At 44.5% G+C, this 18,867-nt stretch overlaps 1 protein-coding gene across 1 annotated transcript; it reads right to left on the bottom strand.

Annotated features, from left to right (window-relative positions):
• Nucleotides 1-1,522: 1,522 nt before the first annotated feature.
• PURB (purine rich element binding protein B) lies at nucleotides 1,523-9,024 on the bottom strand. The gene has a single exon (XM_075207314.1). The coding sequence runs from the start codon at nucleotides 8,796-8,798 to the stop codon at nucleotides 7,797-7,799; it is 1,002 nt and encodes a 333-aa protein (XP_075063415.1). The 5' UTR covers nucleotides 8,799-9,024; the 3' UTR covers nucleotides 1,523-7,796.
• Between the last annotated feature and the right edge of the window lie 9,843 nt (nucleotides 9,025-18,867).

Genomic DNA, 18,867 nt, shown 5'->3' on the forward strand with positions numbered 1-18,867 from the left:
ACTGATCCTTCGCTGATCTCTCACAGGCACACCTCTACTTTAAGGGGCACTAGGCACCCTTGCTTCTTTCCTGTTTAATGTTTTATTATAGTATTGCGGTGTGATTGATAAATAATTCAGAAAAGTGCTTCAGTGAAATGTTAAATAAAGTGCATATTCTTTATTCAAGATATTTACCTAGATGTGAAAATACCAATTCACATCTACAGTGCTGGGGGCAGTTAGTAGGCTGAATTATAGATGGATAATGCTGATTTGGAGTGCAGGTGTACACTCTCTGGTGGTTAGTGCCCTTGTACTGCACCACTCCCCCAAGCTCTGCGGGTTAGTGCCCTTGTACTGCACCACTCCCCCAAGCTCTGCGGGTTAGTGCCCTTGTACTGCACCACTCCCCCCTCCCCCAAGCTCTGCGGGTTAGTGCCCTTGTACTGCACCACTCCCCCCTCCCCCAAGCTCTGCGGGTTAGTGCCCTTGTACTGCACCACTCCCCCAAGCTCTGCGGGTTAGTGCCCTTGTACTGCACCACTCCCCCCTCCCCCAAGCTCTGCGGGTTAGTGCCCTTGTACTGCACCACTCCCCCCTCCCCCAAGCTCTGCGGGTTAGTGCCCTTGTACTGCACCACTCCCCCTTCCCCCAAGCTCGGCGGGTTAGTGCCCTTGTACTGCACCACTCCCCCCTCCCACAAGCTCTGCGGGTTAGTGCCCTTGTACTGCACCACTCCCCCAAGCTCTGCGGATTAGTGCCCTTGTACTGCACCACTCCCCCCTCCCCCAAGCTCGGCGGGTTAGTGCCCTTGTACTGCACACTTCCCCCTCCCCCAAGCTCTGCGGGTTAGTGCCCTTGTACTGCACACTCCCCCCTCCCACAAGCTCTGCGGGTTAGTGCCCTTGTACTGCACCACTCCCCCAAGCTCTGCGGGTTAGTGCCCTTGTACTGCACCACTCCCCCAAGCTCTGTGGGTTAGTGCCCTTGTACTGCACACTCCCCCCTCCCCCAAGCTCTGTGGATTAGTGCCCTTGTACTGCACCACTCCCCCAAGCTCTGCGGGTTAGTGCCCTTGTACTGCACACTCCCATCCCCCAAGCTCTGCGGATTAGCAACCTTATACTGCTCCCCCCAAGCTCTGCATTACTTCTTCCTTTGCCTTAATAACTATAACCGCAACAGAAAAAGATTTTTTTTTTTAGCACAGCCTTCGCTCTATCCATTAAGTGTCTGTATTAGAAATAGACAGAGATCTTTAAATGTCCCATCTTCTTGTTTGTTACCATCAGGATAAGACTGCAGCACACGCTGGGTTGGGTCCTTTCATAGGACCATGGCTCTGCTTGCTGAGGGGCTGGAAAAAAAACCTTTTAGATGGCGGTATCCTTTAAGGCCAACAACCCCCCTCCCCAAATCTCAATAATCACAGATGTGACAATCAGTAAGTCATTAATTGAAAGCAGACTTATATCCAAAATCTGCCCTCAATTGTGACTGTTAACATCATTTACAGTACACAAACCACTGGACACAGATGCATGGTTTCATTCACTTTTCCGCATACTTTATTTGTTACAAACATACAATTTTTTAAATATATAGATTGTAAAACTCAATTTGCAAAATTCTGTTATTGTAAGGAGTGCTGACAAGCATGAGTTCTGAACCTTATGCTTTAAATTGCTTGTTCTTTTAAATGGTTAAAATTTCCCCTGCTTTGTAAAGCTAGTGGTAAATCCAAAACTTGTATCCAGCCCATAGCACTGGCCTCTCTATCAGGGAATCGCAATAGGGACAGAACACACTCAGCTGTCTCCTGGAGGGAAGTCTCAACCAGAATAGGTTCTACAATACCCAAACAAGCCCATCGATTGGGGAACGGTACAAAGGTTTATTGTGAAAACCTGGCCTGGCTGCCCTGAGGAGAGTTGGGGAAAGGCTGAGATTGAAGCTGTGATCAGCAGGTTGAATGGGAAGGTCTAAGGAATAAACTACTAACCATAACCTCAGGGGAAGACTGAAGGATATATTCCACTTGTCGTTACTAATGGAACAGCGCATTGAGCCGTTTTACTATTTAAAGTGCTTTTAAACAGAAACAAAAAATATACTTTTTTTTTTCAATATAATTCTTTTATTAGTTAGCTAAATGCATTTGAGGAATATGTAGATTAAATGCCTACAGCAGAAATGTTTTTTATAATCTAAATAGGGTAGCTCTAAATTTCATGTGCTCAAACTGTATTAGCACACATGGGGGACAAGGTTGAGCCCTCCCTGTGCTACTAGTATGTTTCCTCTTGGTTTGAGCCAGTGCAATAGTCATTAATATTATTCTGTGCTTTCCTCTTAACCACATTATGTGTCTCTTACTTCTCTATGATTAAAGTCTCTGTGCCAAATAATTCTGGATTGGTAGAACAGTTTAATGGCTCACTACACCGCGGCAGGGGGTCGGCCCTGTAACCGCACAAGTAATAGTTTTAGATAGAGCCAAAGTTTTTATAAAGCATTTGAAAAATCCTTAGAAATGCAATTCCCAAAATGTCCCCGTTTTAAAAACCAATCACATCTAGCACTTAAGTCAGTTTGCTTTAAACACTAAAGGAGCACCTATCCTTAAGCAACAAGGGAGCATTTGAGCTACAGATGAGTACCTCCTCCAATAGTATGTGAGAATTAGACAGGAGGTAGGGTTTCCCTTTACAGGGGGGCCATGTGGGCAACCAGGCTCATTTCTGCCACGGCATTCAAACCACAACTCCAAAATGCAACCACAATCATCAAAGCAGCACAACAGTTCTTAATTGTGGGGGCTGATTCTACACAGGTCTTTGGATGTAAAATTACAGTCCTATTCAAACATGGTGATGGGAAATGAGTGTTTGTACACTAACTGCCTCTTCTAATATAATATCCTGCATGTCCCCAACCCATAAGTAAAATAGGGTTCTCTCATAGTGAAAACGTTAATTGGCAGGTTCATTTATCAACACCAGCATGGTTAAAATTTATTGAATTGCCTACCCCAATACAATTCATCTGTCAGTTGTGCAAAGCCGAAATGTATATTCTTCTACATGCAACAGACTATTTCCCTGTCTGCTAAATCATTTAAATTGTACATTCAAAAACCTCTTTAGACATTGCTTGGGGATGAGTAATCGAATACACAGCATTTGTGAATTTGACCCCTGCTCAGAAGCATAGGCAGACACAATGTAGGATTGAGCTAACACAATCTAGTCTGGATTGAATGCAGTTTTAAAGCCTGGATCTGTAGCTCAGGATGTTTAGTTAAACTGGGGTTTGTCGATTTCACTCTTGCATAAAATGGAGAATTGATCGTTTATCCTAAGGTTTGTAGATTCAGTTAATGCAGAGTGTTTGCAAGAATTCCTGTAACGAGTTGAATGTGGAAGGTTTAAACTGAACATATACATAGGCCTATCAAGCAATGTAACCGAAATGAGTCCCAGCAAGGGGCAGTAGGCTGTGGTGGTTTACCAACTCAGAGCAAGAACGAAACCAACTACAGTTTATCACTAGGGGGTAGAGGAATACATCTGTAAAACACATTCAGTTTACGGTCACCCCCTGCATATTACCATACAGATATTGATATTAAGAGGCTAGACAACATTTACAGGGAAGGAGTTGCTAATTTTATACAGGCATTTGATATTATGGACAAGCTGCGTATGACACTAAGTCTTGCAGATTACTCAAGGCTACGGCAATGAAACTTCCTGCAGTTTCCAAGTGAGTGGAAGTGACCGTAATTAAAAGCCTGAAAAAAATAGAATTATTCTACAGAGACTGTTTGCTCTAATCTTAACCGTAATTGTTAGTTTTTCAAGATCAATATTGGTTGTGGCTTAATTATCCCATTAACTGACAAAGGTCTATATTGCACTAAAATTTCCTATGGCAGTAAAAGGATTATCTCCAGCCATACCTTGTGACTGCACTCCAATTTTGTAACAAATAAATTGCTAATAGTATAGACAACATATGCTGCTTGTTTCCACCTATGAAATAACTAGACTGTTGATTAATTAGAACGGGGTGCATAAGACAAGGACAGATCAGGATGATGTTGACGTTTCCATTTTGGAATTTAATGTATCTGCATTTAGGCGTTAAAACCCATTAGTTGTCCTATGAACAGCTCTGAGCAGTCTTGCAATGCTTAGTAGGGGATGGGACTAGTCTAATATGAAAGGGGTGGGGGTATATTTCTCCTTACTAAACGCTTGTCATAATTAATAGCTTATTTACCTATTAGTGAACCAATGAATCAGAGGCTGAAGCCACGCTGAGCAAGAAGAGGAAGGTCTGGGTAGAATTTCAGAAACCGCCCCAGTAGGATAAGAGTTTACACAAGACTACTGGCAGTTCATTGAGCATGTGTGATATATATGCCCATAATAACAGGGTGCAAATATAAATAAAACTTTGGAGCAAGCCACCTCTTGGATTTTCTGTGCAACTGACAAAAAATGTTAAAGGACTTCCTACAAACCCTGCATGGGCTGTAATCAGCTGTTCGCGCTGTGGATGAAGCATGATGCTGCTACAAGTAACAGGAAGAGAAAAATAATCCACATAAGATTGATACAGCAGGACACACTATACAGCTGCCTTGCAGGTACAAAAATACAGTACAATATACTGATGTGATTAAAACATCAAGAAATACTATTGCTCCCATACAGTTTTGAAAACAAAAACACAAAACATGTTTGCAACAATTAGATGGCATGTAAAAATGTTGAGCTATACCTAGATGTGTTGCTGGAATTTAAAACAGCAGCAAATCTCATTCTTACACTTACAGTAGACCCATCATCCACATGCAGTGGAGGCAGCCGTGTTAATATTCAGCCTACCTAGGAAGAGACATCAGCGGAGCTCAAAGTGCCTCATAGCTTAGTGAAGTTACTAGCTCCTAACTATTCAATAGGCTGAATACTGGTTCAGCCCACAAACCGCCTGCCTTGACTGTGTAGACTACAGGTCCACTTAAGTTTTCCATCTGCCACCTGTAACACAATGCTCTGCATTTAATGACACATTACATTTTGGGACAGACTCTGCCCAGTTAGATCTGTCTTAGAAACAGTAACATCCTCCTTAGACCGCCAAAAAGGTATACACCACCTGTGCCAGAGGCCCTTATGGCAGCGATCAAACCATTAGGTCAGTACATGAATACATTTATATAGGTAACCAATTAAATCATGATGGAGTGAAAATATAAGAAGGCAGCTCACGTGAAGATATAAATTACCTCTATGCATCAAATACTGCAAGCTGCAAATTAACTGAACGTTTCCAGAAGCCTTTACAATAAAGTTTTTTTTTCGGTATAACCATATTGCAGAGGCAATGGAAACGCTCATGGCAATAACTGCACACCAACATTAAAACTAGTAGGGAGTTCATGATGATCATTTAAAACTACATGTACGCACAAAAGAAAATAAAAATACTATAATTTCATTTCAACTATTTGGGGACAGAGGGAAATGTGGATATCCATGCACCTCTGCTCTCAAAAGGTTTATTTCTTGTCAAAATGTATAAGCAAGGGAACGATCCAGTATAGTTAAAACCATTCGCAAGGAATTCATATTAAAAGAACAGTCCGAGAGCTAGATACAGGAGCACCCATAATATTTACTAGGGGAAGAGACCTTCTTGTATGCAGTAAGTTCACGCTCTGATAACTGAATATATGCCTGGATTGTAACAGGCAACACACACTTCTCCACACTGCTTGTACTGGTGTGAATTGTTCACCTCCTGGACAGCTTCTTCCCGGCATTTGCCAAGAACATGTTGGAGGCACCATCACCCTCCGAGGTACTGAGAATTGAATGCAGGTCTTTTATTAATGAAAAGCCTGCAAGAGAATAATCATGGACCTGAGCTTATTATCTTAGTTGACAATTGTCCGTTTGCATGAACTTAATTTTTTTTTTTTTTTTTTTTCACTTCCTCAGTGGAAGGGTTTAATTTGGAGATTTCACAGACTTCAGGATATTGTTTGCTCAAAAATTTATATTTCATAATGTCCCCCATTCTGAAGATCTTATTTTCTTTTGTTGTTAGTGCTGGTATTAAAAGAAAGTCGATTTATGGCAGTGGGAAATAATCCATGATTGGAATGGTGGGATCAGAGTTCAGTCCTGGTAGGAATGGTAGCTGGTCCTGCCACCGGATACCTCTGTGGATATTACAACAGTCTGCAAGAAATCCAACAAGCTTTCCTTGTGCTTTAGGAATGGGTGGACTTGTTAGGTATTTGCAGAGAATGATGAGAACAGAACTGCTGGTCTTTTCTTCTTGGGGGACAACGCTCTAAAGCCCCTTATCAACAAAAGCAAACTGAAATGGTGGCAAGAGAGGCAAGGAAGAAAGTGGTCAGTGTGCTCCATGACTAGCTCTCTAATCCATTTATTCTACCCCAACCTGTACTCTGCGCCTGCACCTTACCCTACCTAAGTAGAAGTGCTGCTGAATGTTGAAATCAGATGTATTAAGATAGAGTTATTGAGACTTGAGGATGCCAACACCACACTCATCTGGCTACAGGGGATGGAAAGCCTACTCATGCTGGCTTCTGAAACTCTCTGCCTGCTCGAACCACCAAGAATAGCAGAAAGAAAAAGATTAGGTTTGCCGAGTGTCATGTAATAAACTACCTATTACCAAGAGGACACAATGCTGCCCTCTCATATTCAGAGCACTCAATCTCTACACTGCATCTGTAGGGAAGATAGGGTACAGCAGGAGTCAGACCATAGTTCTTCAAATGGGTAAAATCAACCATAGTCTAGAGCCAATGTCAATTGTAAAATAGTTAGTTGGACCCTGACTCCAGATTACAGAAGATAGAGACTGCAGAACCCAGCCCCCATGTAATACGCAGAAATGTATTGGTGGACAGAGTGGCAGGAAACTGGTACTTGTTGATTTAAAAAAAAAGTGTACACTTTACGATGGGGAAACTATCTCAAGACATACTAGACTTAAAACCCAGGATTTGCATTACAATTAAGCCATAATTTAGACAGCCCCCTCCCAGCTTTTTTTTTGTTAATCTGTTATCACAGTGCAAGTCCCTCCTATGGCAACAATTAGGGCTGGTTCACACAGTAATAAACACAAAAAAAGGCATAAAAATGGTTCAAATAAGTCAATGGAGTCACTCCCATCATTGCATTCTAAAATTTTTAGACCTGACACGGCTACTACTCATGCTTTAGTGCACGCTACCAGTACAATATATATTGGTAAAGGTACAAGTTAAAATGTAATCCTAAAAAACAAGTCTACAGAACATGTTATGCTTTGAATCATTTTTGCCCATTTTCCAAAAGTGTATGTGTGAACCAGCCCTTAATAGTTTGTAGCTCTGCCTGAAACAAGACATTAAAGGCCGCCAGGTCTCCCTCCTCCTCTATGCCCGTTTACCCATCACTGCATTTGTATTCTGCCCACTGGATCATCTCTCTAGCCCCTATGAAATCCCTGACATCCCAGCTGTGCTACTCTAAGTCAGGCTGGGGCAACCTGTGGCTCTGCAGCTGTCATGGGAGGTACAAGTCCACAGCAGCCGCTGGCAGAGGCATGCTGGGACTTGTAGCTCCACAGCAGCCGCATGCTGGGACTTGTAGCTCCACAGCAGCCGCTGGCAGAGCCACAGGCCGCCTGGTGTGACGTGTGATAAGTGTATGTATGTGTTACTGACCTCCCTCCCCATCTTGCTCTCCACTTTCCCCCCTGCCTCCCTCACTCTCTGCTCAATCGTCGTCCACATCTTCTGTCTCTGAGTCTTCTCCTCCCGCCCCGGAGCCCAGGCCGCCGCCGCCGCCGCCTCCTCTCTCCCCGGGGCCCCTGCGGTCATACAGCTTGTCTCGCTGCCGCTCCTGGATCTCCTTCATCTCCTCGGCGTAGCGGCAGAAGGCGCCCCCGAACTTGCCCCAGGCCTTGAGGGGCACGGTGATGGAGTTGCGGTAGCTGGGCTTGACCTCGCTGACCCGCAGGAACACGCCGTACTTGTTGCAGCCCACATCGAAGAAGAAGCGCTTGGAGTCCACGGTGATGGAGGTGCCCTCGGGCAGCTCCCCGTACAGGCCTCCGGCCGCTCCCCCTCCTCCTCCGCCGGACCCCAGTCCCACGCCCAGCTCGTCGTCTTCCCCGCCGTAGTCATCGATGAGCTTGGCCAGGGCGTCGCGGAACTCGATGAGGCCCTGGGCGGGCAGGGCGATGGTCTGGCCGCTCTGCAGCCCGGCTCCCCCGCCGGCCCCTCCGCTGAAGCCCGGGCCGCGGTTGATGGTCTGGCGGATGCGCAGGAAGCGGCCGCGCTGGTTCTCCTTCAGGTCCAGGTAATACTTGCGGTTCTCCCGCACCAGGAACTCGCTCTTCAGGGCACGGCGGGGCCCCCCGGCTCCGGAGCCGTCCTCCCCCGAGGACTGTGCGATCTGCTCGGGACTGCTGGGGCCCAGCTGGGCGTAGTGCTCGATGAAGTCGCCCAGGTAGTCGCGGAACTCGGCGGCCACGGCCATGGAGAGAGTGAGGCGGCTCTTGGAGCCCCCGGCCCCGACCTCTGCGATCTTGATGAAGCGGCCCTTAGCGTTCTGCTTGACGTCCAGGTAGAAGCGCTTGTTCTGGATGTCCAGCCGCTTAGAGGCCAGCTCCTGGGTCTCCTGATCCCGGGACATGTGCTGCTGGAAGCCGCCGGGGCCTCCCCCTCCTCCACCGCTGCTGCCCCCTCTCTCGCTCCCGCTATCCCCGTCCGCCATCTTCTCGTCCTCCTCCTCCGCACTCACAGCCACCTCCTGAACTGACTCCTCTCGGCTTCCGTCCGTCCCTTGCCCCGGGACACCCTCCTCCTTCTCCCCGCGGGTTGCCCGTCTTTCGGTTACCCGCTCTCTGCCACTCCTCACCCTCCTCCGCACTGCTCGCCCCTCTTCTTCCCTCTCGTTCTCTCTCCCTCAGCTCCAACCTCTCCTCCTCTTCCTGTTCGCGTCCTGCGCAGCTACGACGTGCTGCGGGCACCTGCTGCCGCCATCTTAACTAAGGGCATGACAACATATACCAGTGGGCATAGTGTATATCATACAATCACCATTTTATCTTCATATTACTCGCAGGAGAAACAGAATCGATTACTCAGCGGTTGTATTTCGTGTTTCTACGCGAGGGCACCCAGCATTTTAAAATGAGAAACAGAGATACCAGTGTGACCTGAAATCTGCTAATATGGTAAAATCCACCCATGCCTTCTGTCAGGTTTTATTCCCTCCCTATTGTGCTGGTAATGTGGTATCTTTGGGAGCGTACATGATACGAAAATCAACAATGGTATGTGAGCAGGGTTGCCAGCTCTGCAATGAAAAACAAGCACAATTGACATACGTACAAATCAGGTATGGGTATACTATAAGTGTATGAACACAAGCACATATCACTTAAGTACACATATCTACCACATGAGACACGTCTTTACCAATAAAAAGGCAACCTGAAAGTCCATCAAGGAAGAACAAATATGTATGCAATAGTAAAAATAATAAATTTAATAAGAAATTTCATTTCTCAGAAAAAAAATCCACAAATTAAACCAATTATGATGCAGACATCAAAACATCATTCGGCACGTGTCAATTTCACCGCAATTTCCATCTATAGGCGGTGGGGTAAACGTCACTAGGTGCTTAAGCTGGGGCTATTACCCAAGACTGATACGCCCAGACTGGCATTCATCCTGAAGCATTACGCATACCTGACACTCCTAAGCTAAGACCCAGAGCTAAAGCCTATCACTAATCAGGAAGCTGGGTAGGGAGCGCGTGCGTCCTCTGCGGAGATCTCACTCTGTTACAGTGATAACCCCAGCAGTATGGAAATGACAGCACAGGAGAAATAGAGCATAGTATAGAGCAGTGTGAGGTGCACTGGAGCCCGGACATAAACACCTGGATGAGGCATCTTTCCAGGTACAGCTGGCACAGTGCACACAGCTCCTGCGCTAGACTTTGATGATTTACTTGTCATAGTCTTGTGTTATGTCGCCCGCTTTGTGAGATTGGCTGGCGCTTTCACTCTCAGGGGGTGGGGGCATATGGCTGTGCGCTGATTGGCCAGTTTGGCTGATATAACGGTGCAATGTTCCAAAGGGGTAGTATATCCTGGAGAAGCCGTCAGAAAATGGTAAGAGGTATTCTGGAGACCTGAGCTAGTTACATGTATTTGCAAAGCCCAAAAACCCGCAACCCGCTACTATCACAAAAAAAACCCGCAACTTGGGGAAAAAAAAGCCCAATTCCGCTTGTTATAAACGGAATTGGCAAGTATGGGAGTTAAGATTTGGGAGAGGAGGGAGGGAAGTGTTCTAGAAAACGGGCACATGGGAGCCCTATGTCTTTTAGACTGTCCATGGTAGACTGAATTACTCAGAAAAGCATGGTGCTATATCTGAAGGAGTGTCACACCGCCGCGACTCACTGTGCTCTCAGGACGCGTCCAGGCTGTCTCCATGACGACCAGGACGTCACTCCCTGTTTTCGCCCGGGACGTTGCCTAGGCAACGTTCGGGACACTATTTGCTAGCGCCGCGTCCTGGCATTAGGGGCAGCCTGGCGCGTGCGCAACAAGTTAAATTAATTATATTAATTAAACAGTCCCTGAGGCTGATTACTCTCTGCTGGGCCTCCTTTGCTGCCATTGGACAATCTCTGTATATAAGGCTTAGCCTCCCTGCCGGTTATAGTTCTCCGTTTGCTAACCTGCTCCGGTGCCTTGAACCTGTTTACTGTTTTGAATTGCTCGTGTATGACCCTTGGCCTCGTTTATTTGACTTTGATTCTTTGACTGTTACCCTGACCTTTTGATAAGACCATCAGCCATAACAAGGAGTCAACCTAATTAGAGCGGTAGGGATTATTAATGTGAAGTATAGCAGCTAATCAGGAATTAGTTTTGGACTGTCTTGCGCAACTAAACAATAAAGACAAACGTATGGATTTTGCACTTATTTAGATAATAACCCCATTGCCTGAGCCTGGATCCCTGCAGTCCTCTACCCAGTTAAGGACGTTTACACCACTTACCAACTTGACCCAGTTTATTTCCTAGCTCAGACAATATTTATTTCTCATCGATTGATTTGCTCATAGTTGCCTACTCTTTCGGAATGTCCCCCAAATTTGGGGGATATCGCCCAGACTCTCGAGATAACCGGTAATTCTTGTCTGCCTGTTAGGTGGTCTGGGAAGTGCTGTGATGATGCATCATCTATATATGTCCTCAGTGAACACTGAATGGACAGGGTCGTAGTGATGTCATTAGTATCACCTTACACATGACCGTGCCCATTGCATGATGCAAACAGCATCAAGTCATGCACAATGCTTTTCATACTTAGTCTCCGCATCTTTCAGGTGACAGGGGTAAAAACTTTGAAGATGTCTTGACAAACAATTTAATCAAAAAACACTAGCGGGTTATTGCTGATACTGCAAGAATCCCAATGACATGTTATTGTCCTTCCTAAAGATAATGGCTTGATCACTCACTTGTAATAGCTTAAAACCATTTATTTTATTTTCATCCATTAAAAGTCCATCGCCATAATATCAAAAGCATTAGCAAGGTAATTTACTGTCACATGATGGAATAACAGTAATGTGGGATCACACAGTGCACAGACTCTACAGCCTTTTCACACCTGTTAGGAGCTTTATGTTACACACTTACCTGTCCCCGTTCCAGCACTGCGATCTACGCTACTTCCGGGTCTCGGCAGCGCTGTCACATGACTCTGCAGGCGGGGAATTCAAAACTGCACTATAAAAACCTGCTCTGACGCCTGGACAGCGTCAGAGCAACTTCTTCCTGTTCCTGACTAGTGATTCCTGTGATCTCCAGTGTACCTTGCTGACCTTCCAGATTCTTCTCCAGTGTACCAGACCCAGGCTTGATTGACTACGTTACCTCTCTGCTCCAGTGTACCAGACCCCGGCTTGCTGACCACGTCTAAATCTCTGCTCCAGTGTACCGGACCTCGGCTATCCTGACCACGGAGTGGTTCCTATTTACCTTCCAGTTCCAGTGAGACCGTGAGCTCTCTCCCGCATCCTTACCTCTAGAGGCAGACCAGTGGACCACGACCTATGTTCCTCCGCAGCAAAGCCCATCCCGCCTTGCGGCGGTTCTTGGTGAACACCAGGGGGTTCGTTAGACTCCGCACCACCGGCCGGCCAGCGCTGATCTAGAATAAGGCAAGTACCCCATATTTATACCTATATTACTGCACGTTACACGAGTGTTACACTTTGTTTGGCTCTTTGATTGCTATATGTGAGTAAATTTAGCTATACTCATGATTTTGATATTATAATGATGGACTTTTAATGCATGCAAATAAAGTTGATGAATTTAAATGATTACATGTGAGTGTGTTTAAGTCACCAGGGCCGCCAAGAGGAATTTGGCCCTTTTCATAGCTGCCAAAGAGGGTGTGGCCACACCAAATTGGTGGCTCCTCCCACTACACAAATAGGCCAAACCCCCTAGGCAGGCTCAGGCCCTTTGAACCTGACTCCTCTCCCACCACAGTCAGACAGTCCCGCAAGTCACTATCTCTTGAAACATGCCCATTTAATTTCACCCCACATATGGAAGACATATACATATAGTATTAGTAATTGCAATACAGTATGTGTATTTCTGGATGGCGTTAAATGGTAAATCTGCAAACTCTGTCCTAAAAGCACCCACACCAAGTTGCAGGCACGCATTATGCTAGCCATTTGTTACACCCTTTTGTTGCCATTATTGGTAGGTCAAAAAAGAGGACACATCGCGCGTTTCTTCTATCTCTTTTTCTAAAGTCACACTACCGAAGCAATGACTGTTTTGGGGGAAATATATCAACGTGTTACATGTGTTAAGAGACTGGTCAGGGAGATTGCAGTAAACCGTTTACATTATGCCCAATTCATTAGCCAATAGCATAGGCTTCAGTTATTGCAGTTGCCACCACTCACTGAAGATCAATCTGTCCCATCACCAGTTGCATGATCACAAGCAACCTGTGCTGTTGTTACTGAACTTAAGTTAGTGATGGGCAACATGTGGCCCCCAGTTTCTTCCTGCTTTATCTGTCATTGGCCCTATTCTCAGCTTTATGTCCCGCCAAGCTTATCCCAATGTCCCAGCTCTTATTGAAAGATTGAGTAGCGGTGTAGCTCTGTAGGTGATAAAACAGAATATAAGACTGAACTTGATCTTATTATTGGCCTGGGCTGGCATCACATGACCTCCCACCGCACAATGCAGACGGAGGTCACGTAGTGTCAGCAGCACCTCTGAGGTCAGAGCAGGAGGGATGCTCAGTCTGTACCACATGGTCTCCTTCCTTCCTCCGCAGCTTAGAGCAATGTGATTCCTGCTTGCTTCATTAAAGCCAGGAATTTTTAGGTGGATCCTCTTATCCACCAGGGCTGCAAATTGTGTCTATTTTTGGTTCCACATATGCATATGAACAGACAAGGACAACAGGTAGACAGATGGAAACCTCTCTGCAAAATTGCATTGTGCCTGCACCAGCCTTTCATCTAACTTTCAAAGGCTGATGGAAAATCTGGGCACTCAGATTAGTGTCTCATTCTTTGATTAAATGTACCGTATATACTCGAGTATAAGTCGACCCGAATATAAGCCGAGGCACCTAATTTTACCACCAAAAACTGGGAAAACTTATTGACTCGAGTATAAGCCTAGGGTGGCAAATGCAGCAGCTACTGGTAATTTATTTATTTTTTTTGAAAAGCTCACTTCTGTTTAATTATTGTAATTTCAGTCAGAGTTTTAAACAATCAGGATAATCACAGTCTTAACAAATGATTTCAGAACTCAAACATTTCTATAGTGATTCTATGCACATGGAAACACAAAACAAAAAGACAAGATGATTTGGAAATCACCTGGCAACTCCAACTAGGTAAAGAAAAAACAGCGCAAATTTAACCACAAAAACCTAAATAAAAATGATAGGTTAAATCTATGAATTTATTTTTAGAACACAAATAACAGTACATGACAAGGAACATTCATAAATGATTATAAAATCATTGGGTACAAAGTAACAAATAAATCAAAGATAATTTAAGCAATACCCTAGGGTGCTCTTGTGTAATGTAAATTGATGCATCTGCAGATCATTGGGTTTGTAAATTTTAAAAAAATAAAAATGAAGCTAGCTCCTTTTAGCTCTCTCTATATAGCTGTTTTACCATGGTACTTATTTTCCATTTGTATAGCCCTATTGGTACTCTCTCTATGTTTTGCGCCATTATCAAGGTTTTGGTTTTTTTTTTACCTTTTTTTTTTGTTGTGCATATATAAGTAAAAGGCTTCTCTCTCTCTCTTAGCCAATGTATGAAACCTTTTACTATTTTTTTCAAATGTGTACTGTGAAACAGGAACAACAACATAGACCACTGTCACCATAACGAGGAACACATAGAACAGTACCATTCAGATGCGCTGGTAGCCAACCCTGGGGTATCCCTTTTTAAGGCGTAATCCTTTGTGACAGAGGTGTCACCCCACAGATCCACAACAACATCCCCAGAGATTCAAGAAGAAGGATGAAGCTTACTGGTCCTCAAAGTCCTTTACTTTATGCTCTGATTCTTCAATCAGTTCAGCAGCAGCTGTATTCCCGCGTTAGTCCTGACATCTCTCTTTCTCTCAGCCCCGCAGTGGAACGCATGTGCGTTCCACATACAGGAAGTTCGGCATTTCTGTTACAAATGCAAAACTTCCTGTCAGTGGAACGCTCATGCGTTCCACTGCGGAGCTGAGAGAGAGAGTTAACAGCTCAGGGACCGGACACCAGGTAAGTTCACCCGTGTATAAGCCGAGGGGCCTTTTTCAGCATACAAAAATGTGCTGAAAAACTCAGCTTATACACGAGTATATACGGTATTATAATTTATTACTGAGAGTAACGGCCCGTTTGAAGGTTAGTGGGCTGCCCATTCAGCCCTGGGGAGTATATCAGATTACCAGTCACTGACTTAATTAAACTAATTTTGGCTATTGGCATTTACTGGTAACAATGCAGCAAGAGTGTATACAATGTCAGCACACTAATTATAGTTAAGAAGGGATAATTTGGTCCTGGACCCATTAGAAATCCTGCCTACCTCCCTGGATATGGAACTCATAAAGAAAATGGATGTCTTAGAGTCCCCACATTTTCTGAGTCCTGCAGGCTCTGCATGGTTGGGTTTCAGATCAGCTTAAAAAGAAGCATGCAGTGAAGACAGCACCTGATTGGTCATGTGCTGCTGCTTTCACCGTTTTGCTAGCTTCAGCGTGTGTTTGTATTGTTCCCACCAATCCAGTCCATCTGAGTGGGCTCAGGAAATGCATTAGACCTAGGGACTGTTGCAGGGTAAGGTGGAGGATGAGGGCTGGACTTCTGCTTTCATCATCATCATCATTTATTTATATAGCGCCACCAATTCCGCAGCGCTGTACAGATAACTCATTCACATCAGTCCCTGACCCATTAGAGCTTACAGTCTAAATTCCCAAACATAGACACACACACACAGAGAGCGAGAGAGAGACTAGGGTCAATTTTGATAGCAGCCAATTAACCTTCCAGTATGGTTTTGGAGTGTGGGAGGAAACCGGAGCAGCGGGAGGAAACCCACTGCTTTGAGTAACTGATTCTGAAAACATCTTTAACATTAAATATTTAATTCAACCATGGTTAATTAAATTGAGAAATAAGTGGGAACATGGGGCAGAGCAATGTTTTATTATGCATTAGCAAATATTTCAATCTGATTATAACTCACAACCTCTCCCATGCGACTGGTGAGTGCAGTTTTACCCCAAGTGACAATAAAATGCATTTGTGCAATGACGGTAACCTCACTCTCTCCCACTGCTCGCCCTGTGGACGGCCAGGTCAAAGAAATGGCTTACAATGGAAAGCTGACAAAGCTAACAAATGGCTCACATTGTTATTTCTGAATCAGGGATGACCTCACACACATGATTATGGGGGCCATTGATATATCTAGTTTCCAGTTCTGCTGGATCATTTAGATGAAATTGGATTGTAGAATAGGGCTACTCACTGGTGGTGATATCATCTAACTGGCTAAATATTGACCCGAGCAGAGTTAGATTATTAATATGTTCAGAAACGTATTCAGATGATGACTGCTTTCAGCCTGTGTATGAGGTCGTCCGCTTAGAGGACGCCATGTGATACAGAAAGCATCCGGTGGCTCAGGATGGACTTTGCCGAATTTGGCGTTCTACAGCATGTGTGCGGACAAATTACAAAGCGATCCTGTAACTTTGTGCTGCAACTGAAAGGCCGGATCAGCCTGTGTACGCAAGCATTTGTTATAAACTATTATTTTGTCCAAAATACAAATTTTGATACTGTACATGTGTGCAATAAAATACGCAAGCACAAGTCCCTATGTAGGTTCAGGCGCATCTTACACTTACAACTCCTTACACTTAGGAGCACAGTGGGAGGAAAGGGGCGTGCAAGCGAAGGTAAAGTAAGGTAAGGGTGATGTCATGTAAATACATCTGACCCATATGTGCTTCTTAATAGGGATATAACTTGTGCCTGCTACAGGGCTGGTACAAAATAGATATTGATGATGATGACGACATGAACTTGGCACATAGGCGTTCAATGTAGATCAGGACACATCTTCAGATGCGTCCGGTTTGGTATACTGCGCAAAACGTGTCTTTTTCAGACAAAATTACATCTGCATCTTTAAATTGCATCCAGTTCTACATAAGGCTCTGAGTCTGAAAAAAATTAACATAAGTACATGGGTACAAAATAAACCCATCTTTTATTATTATTATTATTATTATTATTATTATTATTATTATTTTTGAAAGGGGAACTGATCCCGAACATAAACATTCCCTATGTTAATAGTCAAAATTAACACATTTACCTTTTACCAAATGTTAACCACTTCATGACTGCATGGTTTCTCCCCCTTTCTCCCCCTTCATGACCAGACCATTATTCACATTTTGGCTATATACCTATTTTATTGCTTACTCTACACAAGTGAATTGTATGCTGTTTTTTTTTTACGACAGATAGGGCTTTATTTTAGTAACACAGTGGAGCAAATATATTTTTATTTTTTGGCAATTAAGTATTTACATGTACACATAGGGGGAATATTCCATTTCACGTTATTTTTCCTCAAGTTATTGTGACAATACCAGGGTGAACCTTGGCTATTTATCCCATGCTGACCAGCGAAGAGTGTCTTGAGTAGTTACATTTTGACTTAAACCGAATAAAAGCAGTACCTACTTACCTACTCATGTACTACAACGTATTTTAACACAGATATTCTAAGTGGTACTTGCACCATGTTAGAATGGACTCCAAGCCAGTAGACATAGGAGAGTAAAGAATACTTTATATTTAGCTGCTGGCAAGGCAGCAGTACTGCTTCAGTCTCACCACGCTTTCTGTGAGCACACACTTTCACAAGATCTGCAGAGGATAAAAGAAGAACATCTCTAGTTCTTCATTATAGCTCAGTGATGGCTAACCTGTGACACTCCAGGTGTTCTGAATCTACAAGTCCCAGCATGCTTTGCCAGTAGATAACTAGCTGATAGCTGGCAAAGCATGCTGGGACTTGTAGTTTTACAACACCTGGGGGTAAATGTTTCAAGGTCCGATTTTGCCAGCGTGTTAAAATCGCGGCAAATCGCGGGTGTTAACCCGCGATTTTAGTTAAAAACTCTGCAAATGTATCAAGGTGAGATTTTTACCCTGAAGTCCAAAATTGCTGGTCTTCTCCGGCGATTTGCAGCAAGTTAAAACACTCCCGTGTTTGTCAAACACTCCTGTGTTGTAGCAGCGAGTTGTAAACACATCACTGTTACCACTGCCTGTCATACAGATGCCGGTGCTCCGGCAGCTATAAAACCTGTAAAGAATAGATTAAAGTAAAAAAAAAAAGCGCGCGGGTTCCCCCCTCTATTCCTGCTTAACTCTAGTGCTGCCAGACTACTGCTGGTTTCCGTGAAAATCGGGGAAAAATTTTGCGTGGGGTCCCCCCGATTTTCACTTAACCAACACTAGGCAAACCAGCCGGGGTTGGCGGCACTATAGCAGTGGGACACGCAGCAGGGGTCCCCCTGCCATAATGACTAACCAACCCCAGGCTATTCAGCGCTGGGCTGGATTCCCAGCGCTAGCGATTTTGATAGAACAACTCTGTCGATTTTGCATGAAATCTCAGCTTAATACATCTGCGAGTTTCAACTCTCCCGAGAAAATCGCTGATTTTGCAAAATCGCACCTTGATACATTTACCCCCTGGAGTGTCACAGGTTAGCCATCACTGTTATAGCCACTGTCTTGGCAGTCCAGCAGGAACCGTAACTCCTAGCCAGTCCTGTCTTCAAACTCCACACTCTTACATCAGAGTCTCCCTACTGGTCTCCGGGCCCGGCTCTTTATCCAGGCTCTGATTGCCACAATCATGGCTTCTCGAGACAGGAGGGAGCTATCTCTGCTGGTTATCCAATTGACAGCTTTTACCTGGGGTATGGCTCCAACTGGACTTTGAAGTCCACTTAGAAGTCCACAATGTACAGGGATTGTGGAGACCAGATATTCTGTGACTTTATACCTGGGGGTAAATTTATCAGTTATCTGCGAGTTTCCAGCGGGTGTGAGAAGTGGAGATGTTTCCTATAGCAACCAATCAGATTCTAGCTATCATTTATTTAGTACATTCTACAAAATGATAGCTAGAATATGATTGGTTGCTA

Source organism: Mixophyes fleayi, chromosome 4 (genome assembly GCF_038048845.1).
Source record: "Mixophyes fleayi isolate aMixFle1 chromosome 4, aMixFle1.hap1, whole genome shotgun sequence".
Lineage (NCBI taxonomy): Eukaryota > Metazoa > Chordata > Amphibia > Anura > Limnodynastidae > Mixophyes > Mixophyes fleayi.